This window comes from Rattus norvegicus, chromosome 12 (genome assembly GCF_021556685.1).
Source record: "Rattus norvegicus strain SHRSP/BbbUtx chromosome 12, alternate assembly SHRSP_T2T, whole genome shotgun sequence".
In the NCBI taxonomy this organism is placed as follows: domain Eukaryota; kingdom Metazoa; phylum Chordata; class Mammalia; order Rodentia; family Muridae; genus Rattus; species Rattus norvegicus.
This window is the reverse complement of record NC_141545.1, coordinates 15,402,596-15,420,641: the sequence shown is the minus strand read 5'-3', so window position 1 is coordinate 15,420,641 and position 18,046 is coordinate 15,402,596. Positions and strand designations below refer to the sequence as shown.

General features: G+C 45.2%; 1 protein-coding gene across 38 annotated transcripts in view; it reads left to right on the top strand.

Moving 5' to 3' along the window:
* Nucleotides 1-10,362, top strand: part of Cdk8 (cyclin-dependent kinase 8) — a 67,180-nt gene extending 56,818 nt beyond the window's left edge. For 6 of the 38 annotated variants that reach the window (XM_087579147.1, XM_087579125.1, XM_087579159.1 and 3 more), the window contains 7 exons: nucleotides 479-592; nucleotides 2,861-2,930; nucleotides 3,958-4,030; nucleotides 6,514-6,611; nucleotides 7,224-7,302; nucleotides 7,417-7,575; nucleotides 9,115-10,362. In XM_087579147.1, the coding sequence (XP_087435273.1) occupies nucleotides 479-592; nucleotides 2,861-2,930; nucleotides 3,958-4,030; nucleotides 6,514-6,611; nucleotides 7,224-7,302; nucleotides 7,417-7,575; nucleotides 9,115-9,240 (719 nt within the window). In that variant the 3' untranslated portion in view covers nucleotides 9,241-10,362. Of the gene's footprint in view, nucleotides 1-448; nucleotides 593-2,860; nucleotides 2,931-3,957; nucleotides 4,031-6,513; nucleotides 6,612-7,223; nucleotides 7,303-7,416; nucleotides 7,576-9,114 lie in introns of all 38 variants that reach the window. The other 32 variants (XM_087579137.1, XM_087579121.1, XM_087579158.1 and 29 more) reach the window with 8 other exon arrangements.
* Nucleotides 10,363-18,046: the final 7,684 nt, after the last annotated feature.

Genomic DNA, 18,046 nt, shown 5'->3' with positions numbered 1-18,046 from the left:
AAACACGAACGTCCCTATATTCTGGCAAGTGCCCAGTTTCAAGGGTTCTGTGGCTTTTACGTTTGTTTTGTTTTGGTTTCATTTGTTTGTGATCCCCATGTCCTACATGCAGACTGTTTTATGGTAATGTTTAAGTGTTTAAAACGCACCCAGACTCAGAAAGTAAACAGCGGCTTCTGTGAAGTCAGTGGGTGGATGAGACCATAGCAGTGGAAGCTCTGTGGGCGGGGTATGGACAGTGGCCCGTGGTATTCAGCGGTTATGCTTGCCCAGGGATTGCTATTAATGTTTGAGAAACAGAAAAAGAACACTCCCCTTTAAAGTAAAAATGCATTTTCTTTTGGAAAGAAGCACTTTATTTTCCTCCTTTTTCTTTTTCCTTTCCTTTTCCCTTTTATTTTCTCTTTTCTGTTTTTGTTTTTGTTTTTCTTTTCTTTTTCTTTTAAAGATATTTGGGCTATAGGGTGTATATTTGCAGAACTACTAACGTCAGAGCCAATATTTCACTGTCGACAAGAGGACATCAAAACTAGTAATCCTTATCACCATGACCAGCTGGACAGAATATTCAATGTAATGGGATTCCCTGCAGGTACACACTTGCTTTTGTTGTTTGCTCTCAATCACTGTTGTTGCTGTCTTCTCTGGAAAGCTTGTGCTTTGGGCTTAGGAAAGCTTGTATTACTTGATTCTTTGTTTTTATGACTTTGATTTTTTTTTTTCAGAGAATCACAGAAATAGCAAGATTTATAGAATTCAAATATCAACATAAAAAACTTAGGGGTTTCCTGAATTTAATGAGGTTTTTGTTTGATTTCCTTTTGGTTTGCTGTTTTGTTTTGTTGTTTGGTATTTGAAATGACGAGCCCTTGCAATAGCTGGGTTAACTTGATGCCTGTTGTTCTTGCCAGCATAAACTAAAACAAGCAGTAGAAGGTTTTTTGTTTTTTGTTTTTTTTCTGGTAGCACATGTCATAGCTGCCACTTGAGTGCAGAGGCTGAAGGCTCTGGTTAGGGAGAGGCTGTGCTAAGCAACGCTTGGCAGTGACAGCACTTCCGCTTCCTGGTCTTGTCAGTATTTTTTTAAATGTCTTGCTAAAGCAGCCAGGATGTGAGTGAAAATCACAGCCATGAATTTTACAGCAGAGAGGAAATGGATGAGTATTCACCTCTCTGGAGTTAACAGTCTCTCCTGCTGTATCCCAGATCCTAGTTGTAGCACAGGCCAGTGATTCACCAGCCTCAGAAACTGCCCAGGGGTCCAGAAAACCCTTCAAGATGGTGGCCAGTCAAGCACGGGACTGCTTCTTAGGTCCACAGCTTAAGACATAAAGAGTCTCACCTGTCAATTACATAGACTTCCCTTCTCCAGAATGACCCAGTATTTTTGGGGAAGGCCTTATTGGGATAAGAATGTCATTTCCTCATTGCATGCTACCATCTTGAATAAAATATATTGACAAGGACTGGGTGTGGTGTCACACACCTTTAATTTCGGCACTTTTCAGAGGCAGCAACGGGTGTATCTGTGAGTTCAAGCCAGCCTGGTATGACAGCAAGTTCTCAGTCAGAGTAACAGAGAGACCCTGTCTCAAAAAGAGACAGACAGACAGACAGATACACACACATACACATATACATAGATAAGTAAATAGGTAGGTAGATGCAGGCAGACAGACAGACAGACAGGCAGACAGACATTGATTCTTGCCCTCTTAAGCATTTGCATTGTTTGGGTGTCTTTAAAAGTAGACATGGTTTGAGTGGCTAAAGGAAATACTTCTCCCTTCTTAGATCCAAGTTCATTCACTATTTCTGAGGCCCATGGGAAGGAGACGTGGCAGGGATTGGAAGCAATGAGGACCACAGTCATGGATGATTCTCAGCATGGGTTTAATAGTTCAGATGCCTCAGTTAATGAGAAGCCAGGAAAGCAAACAGCAGCCAGCAGGGATCCATAACAGACACTTGAGCCGTAGGCGAGGCTTGTGCTCTGCTTAGAAAGGTTCATGTGGCTGTGGACATTAAAGTTCAGTTACAGTGGGCTAACCAAAGTCAGGAAGCCAGCTACATATAACAATACCACAGCTGTAAAGACATAATGAGGATGGAAAAGAATGGACAAATACATAACTTTTAAGAAGTTAAAAGAAAAATAAATGGTTATTTAAGGTTTTTAGCCTGAAACATTGTCAGAGCAAATAAGTAGCTGAGGAGAAAATAACCTCACTGGTTGGTGTCTATGGGAGATAGATGGCCAGTGCCCTCAGCGCTGGTATAGTGCTTTGCACCTAACAGACCCTTGGTGACGCCACTGACAGCGTCAGAGAGTCAGCCGAGCTGGCATATGTGCACAGTACTGCTGCTGCCCGACCACCTGGAGGTCTCTGTCGCTCACAGGTACTGAGCAGTAATCCTAAGAGTAGCCAAGATAGCAGTATTCGTGTTGTGTCCCACTATTTCATAGCGTCAGGAATGTGAAAGGAGGGCTGCCTGCCATCCAGAGAAATGTGTTGAGCCAGTCAGGGAAAAGATCCTAGATTTCTCAGTTAAAAAGACTGCTTGCTGACGGAACCAGGAAGTTTGATGAAAATAATAAATAAGACTTTTTAATAACAAATATTTATTTGTGATTTATTGCCTTTAGTGATAGAACAGATACTGGCAAGTTACAGTGTAACAGAGTAGTAGCAAGTGTAGGCCGACGTGATTAGGTGTAAAGCCAGAGGGCGGGTGTAGCTGCAGCCTGAGCAGTCCTGTGAGAGCCAGGACTTAGAAAGCTCTGAGTAAGCTAATCTTTGTTAGCATTCTTGAGACTAGGAGCCTAGGCAACATAAACATTTATCCATGTATTTCACAGATAAAGATTGGGAAGATATAAAAAAGATGCCCGAACATTCAACATTAATGAAAGATTTCAGAAGAAATACGTAAGTTGGGAAGAAAATGGACCCTTTGTGATTTTAACTTTTGCAGAGTAGTCACAGTCAAATTAAATGTGCAGCATGCCGCAGCGCTTGTCTAAGGTACTGAAGAGTTTCCTCACTTAGAAATGCTGCTTGGTGTTATTTCTCATTTATTAACAGAGAGGTGTCCTTTGTTAGCAGCTGAAGAAGGGATCCACTCATTTCTTTCCATATTTACTCCTCTCTGGAAACTGGATATTAGTGGGAAGCGGGAAGCCAAAGAAAGAAAAAAAATACAAACCTTGCTTATGGCTGCTTGTGTAGCCATTTACAGTATATACAACTGAAAGCAAGTTTTAATTAAATGTTTCACTTAGGGCCAGGGGAAGGCAGAGTCCAGTACTTACACAGGACAAATTAATGTCAGTCTTACTGATAAGGCTAAGTTAAACCATTGGCACAAATGTTATTCAAAATAATTCATGTGGGGAAAATACCCTCCAGAGTGTGTTCATTAAGTTGTCTTGAATTTCATCGTCAGTACCCACTCAGGAGTGACTAGTGTGGCTGGGAACGGGGCTCAGTTGGGAGAGTGCTTGTTAGCATGCATGAAGCCCTGGGTTTGATTCCCCAGCCCCTTGAAAACCCCCACTGGGGTTGGTAGTCGTAACAAGTAGCATTAGGTCTTGTGTTTAAGATCAGCCCAGGTACATGACACCCTGTCTCAAGAGAAAAAAATCAAGAAATCATGATTGTAGCTGGATGTGGTGGTGTGTGCCCATAACCCTAGCCCTTGGCATGAGGGCAGGAGGTCAGAAATTCAGAGTCTACTGCACGGAGTGGAGAGCAGCTTGAGCGACATGAGAACAAACATCCAAAGACTAGGGTGGACATTGAATGACGTATAAGCTGGCATACGGCAGTTATTTTATGCTGCTCGGAGCATATTTGATGTATGCTTATAATCCAAACAGTGTACATGGGAAGCTCTCAGCCAATGAGAAATTTAGCTGTGATCTGATGTGGATGTTTCCTGGTGTTTCTCTTCCAGGTACACCAATTGCAGCCTTATCAAGTACATGGAAAAGCATAAAGTTAAACCTGACAGTAAAGCATTCCACTTGGTGAGTGAGCCTGAGACAGCGACCTGCCTGGGGCCCTTGCGTCTCCCTAAAGGTTACACAAGTACCAAGAGTAGCACTCCTGCCACCCAGAACCACATCTACCTTGTTTCCATTTTAGTTCTTTTTGTGCATTTCTGGGAATAAAATCTTTAAGCCTTGTTTGCGCTCGATAGTCTGCCTGAACAATAAATGCCTAGTTTTATACTGTCATCTACTTAAAGATGGTTTGTAAAATCCCAAGTTACCTCATACACTTGAGTCTCAAAAGCTCTTCGCTGACACTATTACTCCTTGTTCTGGAGAGCTGGCACGTAGTCATGTAAACAGCAGGCTAGACTCTGCGAGCGGGTGCCCTGCAGGGAGGTGGTGCTTGCCGGCCTTTGCTCACTTGGTTTGTAACTGTCCATTGTGGGGCGACAACTGAAAGTACTTCTTGGTTTATATCTCCCGGAAGGGCGATGATACATCAGAGGAGAGCTCGTCAAGCTTGCGTCTCACTCGGCCTAAGAGGCTTTTAAGATGTAATCCATTGTAGTCTTAGCCAGGAATTCCTTGACTTTGAAGAGGCCACCCTTTCCTTCATAGCAACCAGAGCACTGGGCGAAGAGCTCTTCTGATCCCGCTTCTGCTGCTGCTTTCCCATTCTATTTCTGCTGCTCTGCTATCCTCTGGCTGTTATGTCATATTTTGCAAGGCAGTGGCTTAGCTTGCCACGTTACCACATGATAATGATTTATTCAAATCTCTTTGCAACACGACTCAAGTTGGGCAATTAAATTGGATCCTTTATGATCTAAGACTTAATTGATCCTAACGAAATACTGGTCAAAAGGCATTATCAGGATTGCCTTTCCTGTCCCACAGGCCCGTGCCTTCTTTGCAGTGTGAGACCAGTAGAACCCGAGAGACCATCTGTCTTAGGGTCTTACTGCTGTGAACAGACACCATGACCAAGGCAACTCTTATAAGGGACATTTAATTGGGGCTGGCTCACAGGTCAGTGGTTCAGTCCAAGTGCACCCGCATAGCTCAGACAGTTGAGCACCAGAAGTTCAGTGCAGTATCATCAAGGCGGGAGAATGTAGCATGCAGGCAGGCATGGTGCAGGAGGAGCTGAGAGTTCCCCATCTTCATCTGAAGGCTGCTAGCAGAATATTAGCTTCCAGGCAGCTAGGATGAGGAGGGTCTTAAAGCCTACACCCACAGTGACACACCTACTCCAACATGGCCACACCTCCAAATGGTGCCCCTCCCTGGGCTGAGCATATTCAAACCAGAACACCATCCTTGTATCTTATTGTTGATTTGTAAGAATTGTTTCTTGTAGTTTTGGGCTTTAACCACAGGACCTCCTATGCCCCTGTGTATGCTTTGCTTTCAGGCCACACCCCAGCTCTGTCTGTTTGTATTGAAAGCATTGGTATCTTAAATGAGTCTCCTACTATTGCTGCATTTTAAAGATATTTGTAGCTTTTATCCTCTACGAGTCATCATCCCTTAAATCTCTGTTTATTAGTTGATTACTTTTCAAACCAGTCTTAGTCCAGCAACACAGACACCAACTGGAACTTGTTGGAAATGTGAGTCCTTAGATTCCTGTTCACATCTATCTATCAGACATGGCATAGGGCTCAACTCTCTATCATGCTGCAGGAACAGGACTCAGCTCTCTGTCAGGCTGCGGGAGCAGGGCTCAGCTCTCTCTCATGCTGCAGGAGCAGGGCTCAGCTCTCTCTCATGCTGCGGGAGCAGGGCTCAGCTCTCTGTCAGGCTGCGGGAACAGGGCTCAGCTCTCTCTCATGCTGCAGGAGCAGGGCTCAGCTCTCTCTCATGCTGCGGGAGCAGGGCTCAGCTCTCTGTCAGGCTGCGGGAACAGGGCTCAGCTCTCTCATGCTGCAGGAGCAGGGCTCAGCTCTCAACCTTTCAGCAATTGTGTTGCACTCTGATGTCTGCAGATCAGCGCGGGAGGCCATTGTTGAGGTGTCTTATATCACACTAGCAATGACTATTCCTGTAGAGCAGTGATGGTACACACCCTTCACACACCCTTCATCCCGGTGCTTAAGAGGGAGCCAGAGGGATCTCTGAGTTCCAGGGCAACACACAGAGAAACCCTGTCTTAGGGAGAGACAGAAAGGGAGAGAGAACAAACATTGCAGATGGCATTTGACGCAAAGGTGCTGCATTTTCACACTGATGTGGCATCTCTGGATGTGACAGAGATGAGCTCAGTGTAGCTAGAGTACTCACACATAGGGTTCTTTGTAAAGAAACATCACAACTGCTTACCTGATACTCGTTTAATACTGAAAACAAGCGATAGTAATTGGTGGTGGTTTTCTTCTCCATCTGAAGAGAGATGGTTATAAGGAGGTGGACTGAGCTGCCCAGGACCCTTGACCATTACATTGTGAGTGAGGGTTTGGAGTAGTCACCCGTGTTTCTGTGGGAGATGCCCTGACATTTCCGACTTGTGATTTCAGCTTCAGAAGTTGCTCACTATGGACCCAATAAAGCGAATTACCTCAGAGCAGGCCATGCAGGATCCCTACTTCCTAGAAGACCCACTCCCCACGTCAGAGTAAGTAGCAGCTTTGCTGGCTTCCTGCACACTGGCATCTTGTCACACTGAGTTGCCGTGCCTCTGAGGGACCTGAAGACATGGGGCTTTTCTGCTTTAATGTGGTTTTGGGTTTTGAGATTAAGAGGCACTGCTGAAATGGATTCATTCAGCAGTAATCAATCCCCTTACTCAGTGGTGGGTTCATTGTGCTATGGCTTCTTCCGCTCACTGCGTTTTGTAGGGCTGCCTGCCGTCAAGGGTTCTGATATCTGGAGTAGCAGTCCTAAATAAATTTGTGTTCTCTTTATCATTTTGTGTTTTAACTGTGGAAGGGCAGACAAAACCCTGCAAACAGTGGTAGATCTTTGGGTTGCACTAACGAGAGAGCTGTCCTATCGGGTGATTAATGATTCGGTTACAAGTGAAGGCTCTTTGGACCACCTACTGCAGTGTCTGTCACTGGTTAAAGGATGGGTTCTTTGCATCACACTTGCAGAGAGACACTTAGATCTCTGTACCTATGGAGAACACAGTTCTATCTTCTTAGAGAGAGACAGTGAGTCGCCTAAGTGAAGCACTAGAAGTACCAGGCAGCTGGTGAAACCGCTCTCTCTTCTCTCTTGTGAATAGTGTTTTCGCCGGTTGTCAGATCCCTTATCCCAAACGAGAGTTTTTGACAGAAGAAGAGCCTGATGAGAAAGGAGACAAAGTAAGTATAAAGTACAGTCGGCGGTGCCCTCCTCACGGCCTCGGGGCCTCTGCCATGCAGCCAGCTCCTGTTCTCCCACTGAGTTGAACTGTGTTTTCTCTTTAACCAATTGAGAAGAACCAGCAGCAGCAGCAGGGCAATAACCACACTAATGGAACCGGCCATCCCGGGAACCAGGACAGCGGCCACGCACAGGGGCCCCCCTTGAAAAAAGTGAGAGTTGTCCCTCCTACCACTACCTCAGGTGGGCTCATCATGACCTCCGACTATCAGGTACTGCACGTGTCTCCTACTGACCTGCTCTTCTGGGGTTTCTAAAGGATGTTACCATTGTGGTCTACAGTAGCATTGGTGTTCCTGGAGAGATACATCGGCATGGAAGGTTACAGGTATGGAAGTCTATAGACTTGGAAGAGTAGAAAGGGATCAGCTTCCAGAGCAGACTTGGAGTAGAAAGGCCAAGTTTGACCACCCCGTAACTTGCGCCCCGTGGTGTTTTATAGTGTATCTGCTGGGGTGGGGAGAGAGTGCAGCAGGTAAAGCACCTCCCCCAGGAGCACTCAGACCCAGCACCCATGTAAGTGCTTGGAGGCTTGGTGGCCCCTCTGCATCCTATAGGTCCAGTCATTTCAGAGGCAGAAACAGAATCCTAGTCAAGTCAGTGAGCTCTAGGTTCCAGTGAGAGACCTTGCTTCTCTGTAAAGTGGACAGCAATCAACAGCACCCTCTGGCCTACACACACGTACACGCACACGCACATGCGAAGTGAATCAAAAAACACTTGGCTTCATTGTTTCTCATCTATAAAATGAAATTGGTAAGTCCACTTAAACATGTGTGCCTTGCCCTTAGGCAGTGGCTGCTTTTGTTTCTGAGCACTGTAGAAGAGTGATCAAGGCCACAGGCTCTCCCATCCCACTTAACTTCTGTTCAGCCTTGAATAAGAGACCTGGATGTTCACCATGTCTTCAGTGTAGGAAGGATAGTAGAACAGAACTTCCTTGCAGATGGCATCCTCATTAGCAGAGCAGGAACAATGATTAGAAGGTCAAGACTGAGAAGACTGAATGGCTGTATGTTCTGATCGTGGTGGCCTGATTGGAAGCCCTGCACAGATGGTGCTGGGAGTTTTCATTTTGTTCTTATCATCATTGACATTCTTGCTGTCATTCACAAGTGCCCTTACATGGTGGAATGCAGCTCATTACGGGTGTGGGTGGGTGGGTGTGTGTGTGTGTGTGTGTGTGTGTGTGTGTGTGTGTGTGTGCACACAGGCCCTAAGTTGATAGCGGGTGTCTTCCTTGAATCACTCCTTTATTCTTTCCCTCTTTACTGAGGCAGTGTCTTACACTGAACCTGGGGCTTGCAGTCTTAGATAGTCCAGCTGGCCAGCTCCCCAAGATCTTGTCTCTCCTCCCAAGTGCTGGGATTACAGAGCCACCATGCCTACCAGATTTTATATGGACTTGATGTACAAACTAAGCGCCTCATGCTTATGTCAAGATATGATCAAAATTCCCCAGCATGTAAATTACTGTCCTTCCTGTCCTAATTCTCGGCTTCCTGAAGAGAAGCCAGTGTTGGAGGACTTGGGAGCTTTGTTTGCTTTTGTTCTGTTTCTCTCTGTAAGGGCCAGGTGTGAGGTTTGTTGCTGTTTGTTTTTATTAATTCTGAAGCTCTAATGCCTTGCAGAAACTTTTACATCTTTGCTTCCTTGGAACAAGACTTCCCTTCCCTATCAGCCTTGATGAGGTAGGGCCAAGCTACCTGGAGAAGCTCCTAAATCCCGTTTTTCCCTTGTCTTCTTTCCAGCGTTCCAATCCACATGCTGCTTATCCCAACCCTGGACCAAGCACATCACAGCCCCAGAGCAGCATGGGATACTCAGCTACCTCCCAGCAGCCTCCACAGTACTCACATCAGACACATCGGTACTGAGCTGTGCTGGAGTCTGTCCGTGCACTGTTGCTCATGCTGCAGGACTGGCTGCAGCACTCTGCGGGAACCTGGTGTGGGCCATGCGAATGTACTGTACAACCACATCTTCACAATGTCCAGTAGCCGAGTTCCACAGTTGTCACAGATCGGGGCGGTAGCTTCCAGGTTGTACCTAAGTTTGGAGTTAGACTTGAAATGAAAGTGCTAGCACAGTTGTGGTGTGGGTTTGCTCCTTCCATAGTTTACTTGACATGGTTCAGACTGACCAAGCATAGTTTTCAGTGACAGTCTGTAGCAGTTGAAGCTGTGAAATGTGCTAGGGCGAGCATTTGTCCTCATGTGTGGTGACTTTCAGTGTAACAGCGTTATCTGACCAATAGTACACACAGACGCAAGGTTTAACTGGTACTTGAAACACAGATTATGTTAACAAAATAACCGAGACTTAAAGATTATTTTGGTATACTTTCTTTTTAGTGTCTTATCAGTGGGTTGATTCATCTTCTACATAAATCAGTGTTTTATGACCAAGAATATTGCTTGGATTGTTTTGAAAGTACAAAAGAACCACATAGTTTCTACTGACAGGTTTCAGAACTCCCAAAGATTAATTTCCAACTTAGAGGTCTGTTTTTATTTTCAACCTATGACTTGACTGGTCCTAAAGCTGCTATTTGATTAATATGTTGTCATTGATAGAAGCCTGTTGGTTCCGCAAACTGAAATGATTGTCGCAGACAGTGTTTCCTTTTTCTTGTTGGTGTTGCTGATTTGTGAGCATGCTTTCTGATTACAAAAGCGTGAGTGGCGACCTCCGTGAGGCACGGCATCAGTGTGCACTCTTCTGTCCTGATTTAAGCTGCCTAGTGTAGTGCTATTACAGTTTTGTTCAGTTAACTTTCTTTTTAAAAAGTTGTTCGCACATTTTTAGGGTGCCCTTACTTCAGAAAGGAGAGGGAGTAGGAGAGCCTTAGAACTTTTGAGGGGAAAATAAAAAGCTATAACATACAACGTACTGTATCAAACTATTTTACATGAATGACACAAGTATTCTGAATAAAAAAAATTGAACATTGTTAAAAAACAAGGTGTTATGTAATAAATTTATTTTTCATAAATCAATGTATGGTTGTCAGCTATATTTTTCGAACTCACCAAGGGCCTTTTGTAATTTTAAAACGTGCCTCTGCATAGCTCTTCTTGGTGACTTAGTGGTGACGTCTGTGTTCTGGCTGTGTTCTGGAGTGATGGCCTAGGCTGAGGGCTGGACTCTGGTCAGCTGTCTAGGCCTGTAGCACAGGGGACAGGCAGCTCTGTAGTCGGCCCTGTTCCACTCTTACCCTGGGTTCCTCCTTTTTTGAGCTGACAGATATTTTCTCAAAATCTGAAGGCATCCCTTTAAGAAACATTCTAGAGCAGTCCAGGAGCTGAGAATCAGTCCTGATAGGCTTGACCAGCAGAGAAAGGGGGCTGGTGAGGAGTGGCGTTCCGGGGCCTTCTCACCCCGGGTCACACCCACACTGCACGCCTCTGATAGGCCTCTGAATTGAGTGCTTGTGTGGTTTCTGTCGACCTTCCCTCTCACAGTGTTTCTTATGTCCCTTACACTTTATCTTCTAAGTGGCCTAGAAGCTCTGTGGCTGAGGCCATCTACACATTCCTCCTTTGGGATCTGGGTCTAGAGATTGATTTAGTAGGACTTGGGTGGATACGGAAATGTGGCTCCTTTTTAACAAACTCCCCTAGTTCCAAGAATGAGTCTAAGAAATGTGTTAGGAAGGACCATTCTGTGGGGCTGGAGAGACGGCTCAGCACTTAAGATCACTGTCTGCTCGTCCAGAGGACCCAGTCCCAGATGCCCCCTTCTGGCCTTCATGGATACTGCATACATGTGGAATGTATACTGAGGCAAAACATTCATAAAAGTAAACCTGTCTTAAAGGACTGCTCCAAGGCCATTCACCTCCACAGTGAGCAGCAGACTTTAGTGACTTAAGGGAGGGGCTTGCTGTGCTGACAGGAGTTCCAGAAACAAAACCCCATTGTAGCAAGCTCCATTCTGATGTCAGAATGCCCAGGGGCTGTTTTCTCACATTGCCTGAATTTTACTGTCATCTAAGTGACCCTGTACAATCTCATGTTAAGACATGGTGGTGGCTACCAGGCTGACCTATCTAGCCTGCTTGCTTTCTGAGTTTTAGTTTCCTTCATAGAATTATGTCTGCTACAGAGAACATCCGTATGACCTACCTGCCAGCTTTCTTTATTCCATACCTCAGCTTTAATTTGCTGTGTACCATTTATAACCCGACTGGCCACGCCTGTTTGTTTCCCGTAGAATGGAAGCTTCTTGAGAGCAGGCCCTCTTATGTCTGTATCCATATTGCTCCTAGATAATGTCATCCAGGTTGTAACTTTGTTAGGCTGGTAATGCCAAGATTTCCAGTCCAGACCTGCCTGTCCTGCCTGACCCATCGCTACAGAATGTCTGGACTGGACTGGAATCTCCTTGACACATACAACTGCCTGCCCTGCTAGAGGGCCAAAGTGCAGCGTATTCTTTCCTCACACGTCACGTGTCCATTTCAGATATATGCCTTGTCAGCTCTCTTTAAAATGGAAATACAGTTTTCAATCTAGCTTTGTAGTAGCATTCAATAAAACTCTATTTGGAATTTGAGGTTTGGATCTTCTCCAAGGTGAGCTATTGGACTATTGGAAGTACAACTCAGTCCCTCGGCAGTGGGAGTGATCTAGAAAAGTGGTTTGACTCGGTACAGAAGTGTGAACAGAGAAGCCTCTGGACCTAAGATTTAATTTGATTCCTGATAAAGTTAACTTGAGCAATACATCTGCAACACACATACACACACACACACACACACACACACACACACACACACACACACATATCAAATATATCATGTTCCCAACCAACCTCCCTCGGCAACAGTCCTACCCTCAAGGTTTATGTGGCCCTTGTAACCGTGATGCTGATAGATTGTCGCTCCACTAACCTGCACACTACCGCCCTCCATCTTCTCAACACAACAGACCACATGAGCCTTCTAATGCTAAGACCGTGGCCATCTTCTCTCACACATCTCACATCTCTCACACACACGTCCAGTAAAAGCAAAGACCTCCGTGGCCCTCACAAGTACCTACATAATCTGGCTCCTTGTGGGATCTGCCTTAGGATCCTCTGGCTCCACTGCACCTTGTCATTCTCAGGGCTGCCAGTCACTGCCTTGTCGTACCTTTTACATCGCCCTGTTCTCGGCTGCCGTCTACTAAAAGATGCACAATCTAAGAGGAATGTCTCCTGCAGTTCCAAGTGTCTACACTTGCTTTCTAGCTGGGGGCTCCGCACTGCTGGTGTCGATGGAGCCTTCAGCATGTGGGATCTAGGTGTTTATCATGGGTCACTGGGGAGCAAGCATTGAGGGTCGTTGCTCTGCTTCAGGCATGAGCTCTCCTCTTCTAACACCATGTAACTGACACCTCGGACTTCTGAGAACGAGGCCAGGAGAGGCCTCCTGCCTTCATGCCTTCCCACCGTGAGAGATGGCATCCTTAAACAGTGATCCTAATAAAGCATTTCTCTCTCAAGTTGTTTCCGCCATATCCTCTGTTACAGTCATTTTAATAATTCGTTTTGGGTGTGGAATGGCATCTAAAACTGATGCTGTTCAAAAGAGCACGGAAATCTGACTCATTTTCATGGAATGGGGACAACTGAATACAGGATAGAATATACTGATCTTCCTGCCTTTGTATTTTACTCTGTCTGCCTTTTGTTTCAGCCTAAAAAAGCAGTTCAGTTATCAAATCTAAATTTGATCTAATCTCCTGCTTCCTTGCACTCTGCAAGTTGAGTTCTTAAAAACCGTGGTGGTGAAACAAATGTATTCCTTCAAAATGAAAGTCTTGCTTCTCACAAACTGTGGGGGACATCAAGGTGATCCTGCATTCAGGGATTGAAGTATTGAATGTTTGGGCTTTGCCACAGGGAAGTGGCAGAACTTAAGTATACCTTTAAGACCTGCTGCTCACGGGCCTCCCTCTTGTTACCGGTTTTCTAGAAAGGACTAAGTCTGTGTAGCATGGTGGAGATACCACTAAAAACAAATTAAAAACAACACTTACCATTGAACAAAAAGAATAGGAGATTTAAAACTCAAGGCATGCTCCGTGGCCATGTGAAAAGATATATAAAAAGTGCTGTGATCAATCTTAGTACCCCTAATTGATCTGAGATCAGGATACCAAGCATCTTCTAAGGCAGGTGAAATTTGGGAAAAATTCATTCCGCACCTAAAGCCATAGTTCCCAAGACACATTAAATGTGCTCATCTTGTTTTCGGTGAATCACAGAATGGTCATCTCATGTTTTTAATCATTCGGTGGTCTTGTCACACTGAGAGTCAGGTCAGCATTACCCAATGCTTCCCCAAACAGCCCAGTTTGTTGACTTTTCTCCAGTCCAACTACTTCAGCCTCTTTGGAAATGTTGGTCTAGCACCTTCTCAACTCTTGGTTCTCATTTGTACAGTCTCCTTCCCAGAGTTCCCTTGCCCGATGCTGTCCTGTCACTTGGTTTTGCTCCATTGCCACCTTCTTGAGAGGGGTGTTCCCTCAGCAGCATGCCCAGAAGGTTTCTCAGGGCAGGCTAAAATTAGGCCCCAAGGTCAGCAGGACCAGGACTGGGCCCTGCCAGTGACTGGAAGTAGGGCCCTGACTGAGCTGTATAACCTTCCTGTTTCTATACAGAGCCCAGATAACTCATGCTTCCGGAGTCACACACACACAAAAAAGTTAAATGTCATTATCTAATCACTACAGAGGCTTGCATAACCCAACTCTCCCAGCTCGGTCCTAAAGGAACACACAGGGCACTGGGCTAAGCAGTGCCCATACATTCCTCTCAACACTAGAATGACGAAAGCACTTTCCCACTTTGTAGATGAGGAATATGATCTCCGGAGAATTTGTGTCATGCATAAACACTAATGTAGCCCAGCTTGGAGCCCTGACCTTCAGCTGCCCTTCTCCAGAGGAATTGATAGACTTGGGTGGTCGCACTTGAGCTTGTGTGACAGAGGACAAACGGGCACCACTAGTCAGGGATAGAATCGGTGAGCATGGGGTGGGCGGGGACTGTCTTATCTACAGAGTGTTAATTAGGAATGCTGACCTGTTACTGCCAGAGTACAACATGAATTTGTGTGTATTCCACACACACGTCACTGCTTTGGATTTAAAAACATGCTAGCTGATTAGACCCTAAAAATCAGTCTGTTTAACGCACAGTGGTTCTCCCAATCCAGTTTCTTCACGGATACAGCTGTGCTAAAATAGACAAAGAGCAAGTTTCTAGTTTGGGGTCTGTAGTCTCTCAGTCTGTATCCGTTTTCTCGGGAACAGGTTATCCAAGAGTTGCTTCTTTGCACAAAGAAAGGTGGTTTTTGTTTTTTGTTTTTTTGTTTTTGTTTTTTGTTTTTTTTTTTGTTTTTTTTGGATGGGGCCTGTTTGTTTGGTTTCTCTGGACGGGATCACTCAGTATCCTTGGCTGTCCTGGAGCTTGTTGGTTTGTAGTTCTAGAGTCTGAGGATTGTTGGCTTCTGGTGGGAGGATAAATCACCCTCAGCTCCCAGTAGGGAAGTGCTGGGTGCCAGTTCTGACGTCACACGGATTCCCTCCTGAGGATGGAGCCACACAAGCCTGCTGCCTCTTAATAGACCAACCACCTCTCAGTGGTATTGTGGGCCAAATCAACGTGGATTTGGGGCAACACCTTGTATTCATGATTTTCAAGTGTTCATCCCTTCTAGTCACTTCTGCAGTCAGTGGTTCCACCTAAGCAATGCCCAGTGACTGCCCCTTACTTGGCATTAAGTCTGTGCCAAACACGTGTCTCTTGGAGCTTCTTGGAGGCTTCGGTGTAGAATGTCTCCAGGAATTCACGCTGAACTGGGGAATGTACAATAGGTTATAGTGAAGCTAACAACCAAAGCTAATGACCATAGTTACCCTAGATGGCTGACCGAGAAAAGCCTTGTTGTGATTTCCAGAGCAGGCCAGTTTGGAGATCTCCTCCATCTACAGATAATCACGATCCTAGCAAGTCAAGCCTCGTAAGGTGGGGGTCACAACTCCGAGAGGGGGAAACATGTAAGATGGTCACAAGACTCTTGACAACAGTAAACGGTTTTTGAATGCATGGTAAGCAAAAACTGATTCAAAGCCAAGTGTGTGACGAACCTGAGGTGAACCTGGCAGCGCTCGCCACGTTGTAGCTCCTGACTTTGCGGCTTATGTTGCATGCTTTGGGCTGTGCATCCATCACGCCACATAGCACTAACAGTGTCTGAAATACGTCAGCCCACATTTGAGAATTTAGTATGCTGTGAGCTTACGCGTTCTTGCTGTACGTAGTAATAACTCTTCTGTACTTACAGACACATAACGGTTTAGTAACAGAAAGCAAACACTTGGAATAACTATCTCCTGTCGTTTCTCAATATATAATACCGAATTAGTTTATCTTCAGTTGTGTTGACGGTTATAAAACAAAATATCAATTAACACTAAAAATGCTGACACACCTCTGTAGCTTGGTGGCCGATGTTGGGCCAAGACCCGTGTCTTTATGTGAAATATATACATTTGACACAATTGTATGTATTTGATTTTGTTCTTGCTAGATGGTGAAATTATATCCACCAGAGAGTTATCAAGTAAGTTTACTTGAATTTTATTATCAACAAATATCAGATTCTATCCCCATTTTATATCCCTATATTCCCAGAGTCATATAAATAGGGGGGGGGTGTGTGACGAGAGGTGGTAAAGTTTTCAGAAGCCCTAGGGTAGAGTGACAGGTACAGCCGTGCCACAGTCGGTTTCGGGTATCGATGTGGCAGCACGAGGGGAAACAGCAATCAACTTTTCTGGCTGCTTGCAGCAGCCCCGGTAGCAATAAGGACTTTATCTCTCAAGTATGGAGGATCTGTGTCTGACTGGCTTGTTAGTCAGATCACTGAGTCCTGGGGGGAAAGGTATGAATGCCGTTATCCTGGCGCCCACCTTATGTCTGGTTTCTTTTGGTTCTTTCAGTTTTTGTTTGTATTATTGGCAATGGAAAATGAACGTGTACAGAGAAAGACATGGGCTCAGAAAGAAAGAAAGAAAGAAAGAAAGAAAGAAAGAAAGAAAGAAAGAAAGAAAGAAAGAAAGAAAGAAAGAAAGGAAGGAAGAAAGGAAGAAAGGAAGAAAGAAACGGAGATAACAGGAGGTTTTCACTTCTGGCTGATTTCTGACATAAAGGCACCTTACATCACTGGCAAACCCTGGATAGACAGGGAAACCTAATTGCCAGAATTTTTACTTTATTAGACTCTTGGTGTCCGTTCATTTGTTTGTTTACCAAAAAATACCAAGGCATTCAAAGAACTTGAAATTATGGCCTGCTTACAGGCCATAAAAATGGCATAAATTATACACGAGGCGCAGGTGCCTCACTAGACAGACTCATAAGCAGATGGCTAAGGGTGTCCTGAGGGCTCATAGGAGACGCAGGGCTCAATGGATAAAAGCACTGCATGCTGTACAGGCCTGACGACCTGAGTTCAATTCCTGGAACTTGCGGCGGGAAAAGATCCAACTCTGAAAGGTTGCCTGACCTCCGCACATATGCTGGCACGAAGGTCTGCACAAGTGGGAAGGGTGGTGGTGGTGGTGGTGGTGGTGGTGGTGGTGGTGGTGGTGGTGGTGGTGGTGGTGGTGATGATGATGATGATGATGATGATGATGATAACTTCCTTTAAAACATTGGGGCAATGATGCATAGGACATATTGTCAATCAGGATGAAAAGTATAAGAAGGAGTTTACAGGTCCGATAGCAAACATACTAGAAGGATCCAAAAGAAGATTTGAGGGGCTGGAGAGATGGCTCAGCGGTTAAGAGCAGTGGCTGCTCTTCCAGAGGTCCTGAGTTCAGTTCCCAGCAATCACATGGTGGCTCACAACCATCTGTAACTCCAGTTCCATGGGAACCAAATGCCCTTTTCTGACCTCCAGCAGGCAGCAAGTGCGCAGACATAACGCACAAGTAAAATACCCATACACATAATTTTTTTTAAAGTACCTATGGACACACAGAAGAGAGTTGAGTTTAAGATCAACCCATTGGCATTTTAAAGGGTGAGAGACAATAAAACCAAAGGAAACTTTGATGTGCAGGTGTGGACATCCCAGGGGAAGAGAGATGTTTCTTAAAAGATGCTAGCTTAAAATGGATGGAACTAGAACATATCATCCTGAGTGAGGTAACCCAATCACAGAAAAACACACATGGTATGCACTCATTGATAAGTGGCTATTAGCCCAAATGCTTGAATTACTCTAGATGCACAGAACACATGAAACTCAAGACGGATGATCAAAATGCAAATGCTTCACTCCTTTAAAAGGAACAAGAATACCCTTGGCAGGGAATAGGGAGGCAAAGATGAAAACAGAGGCAGAAGGAACACCCATTCAGAGCCTGCCCCACATGTGGCCCATACATATACAGCCACCAAACTAGATAAGATGGATGAAGCAAAGAAGTGCAGGCTGACAGGAATTGGGTGTAGATCTCTCCTCAGAGACACAACCAGAACATGTCAAATACATAGGCGAATGCCAGCAGCAAACCACTGAACTGGGAACGGGACCCCCATTGGAGGAATCAGAGAAAGAACTGGAAGAGCTGAAGGGGCTTGAGACCCCATATGAACAACAATGCCAACCAACCAGAG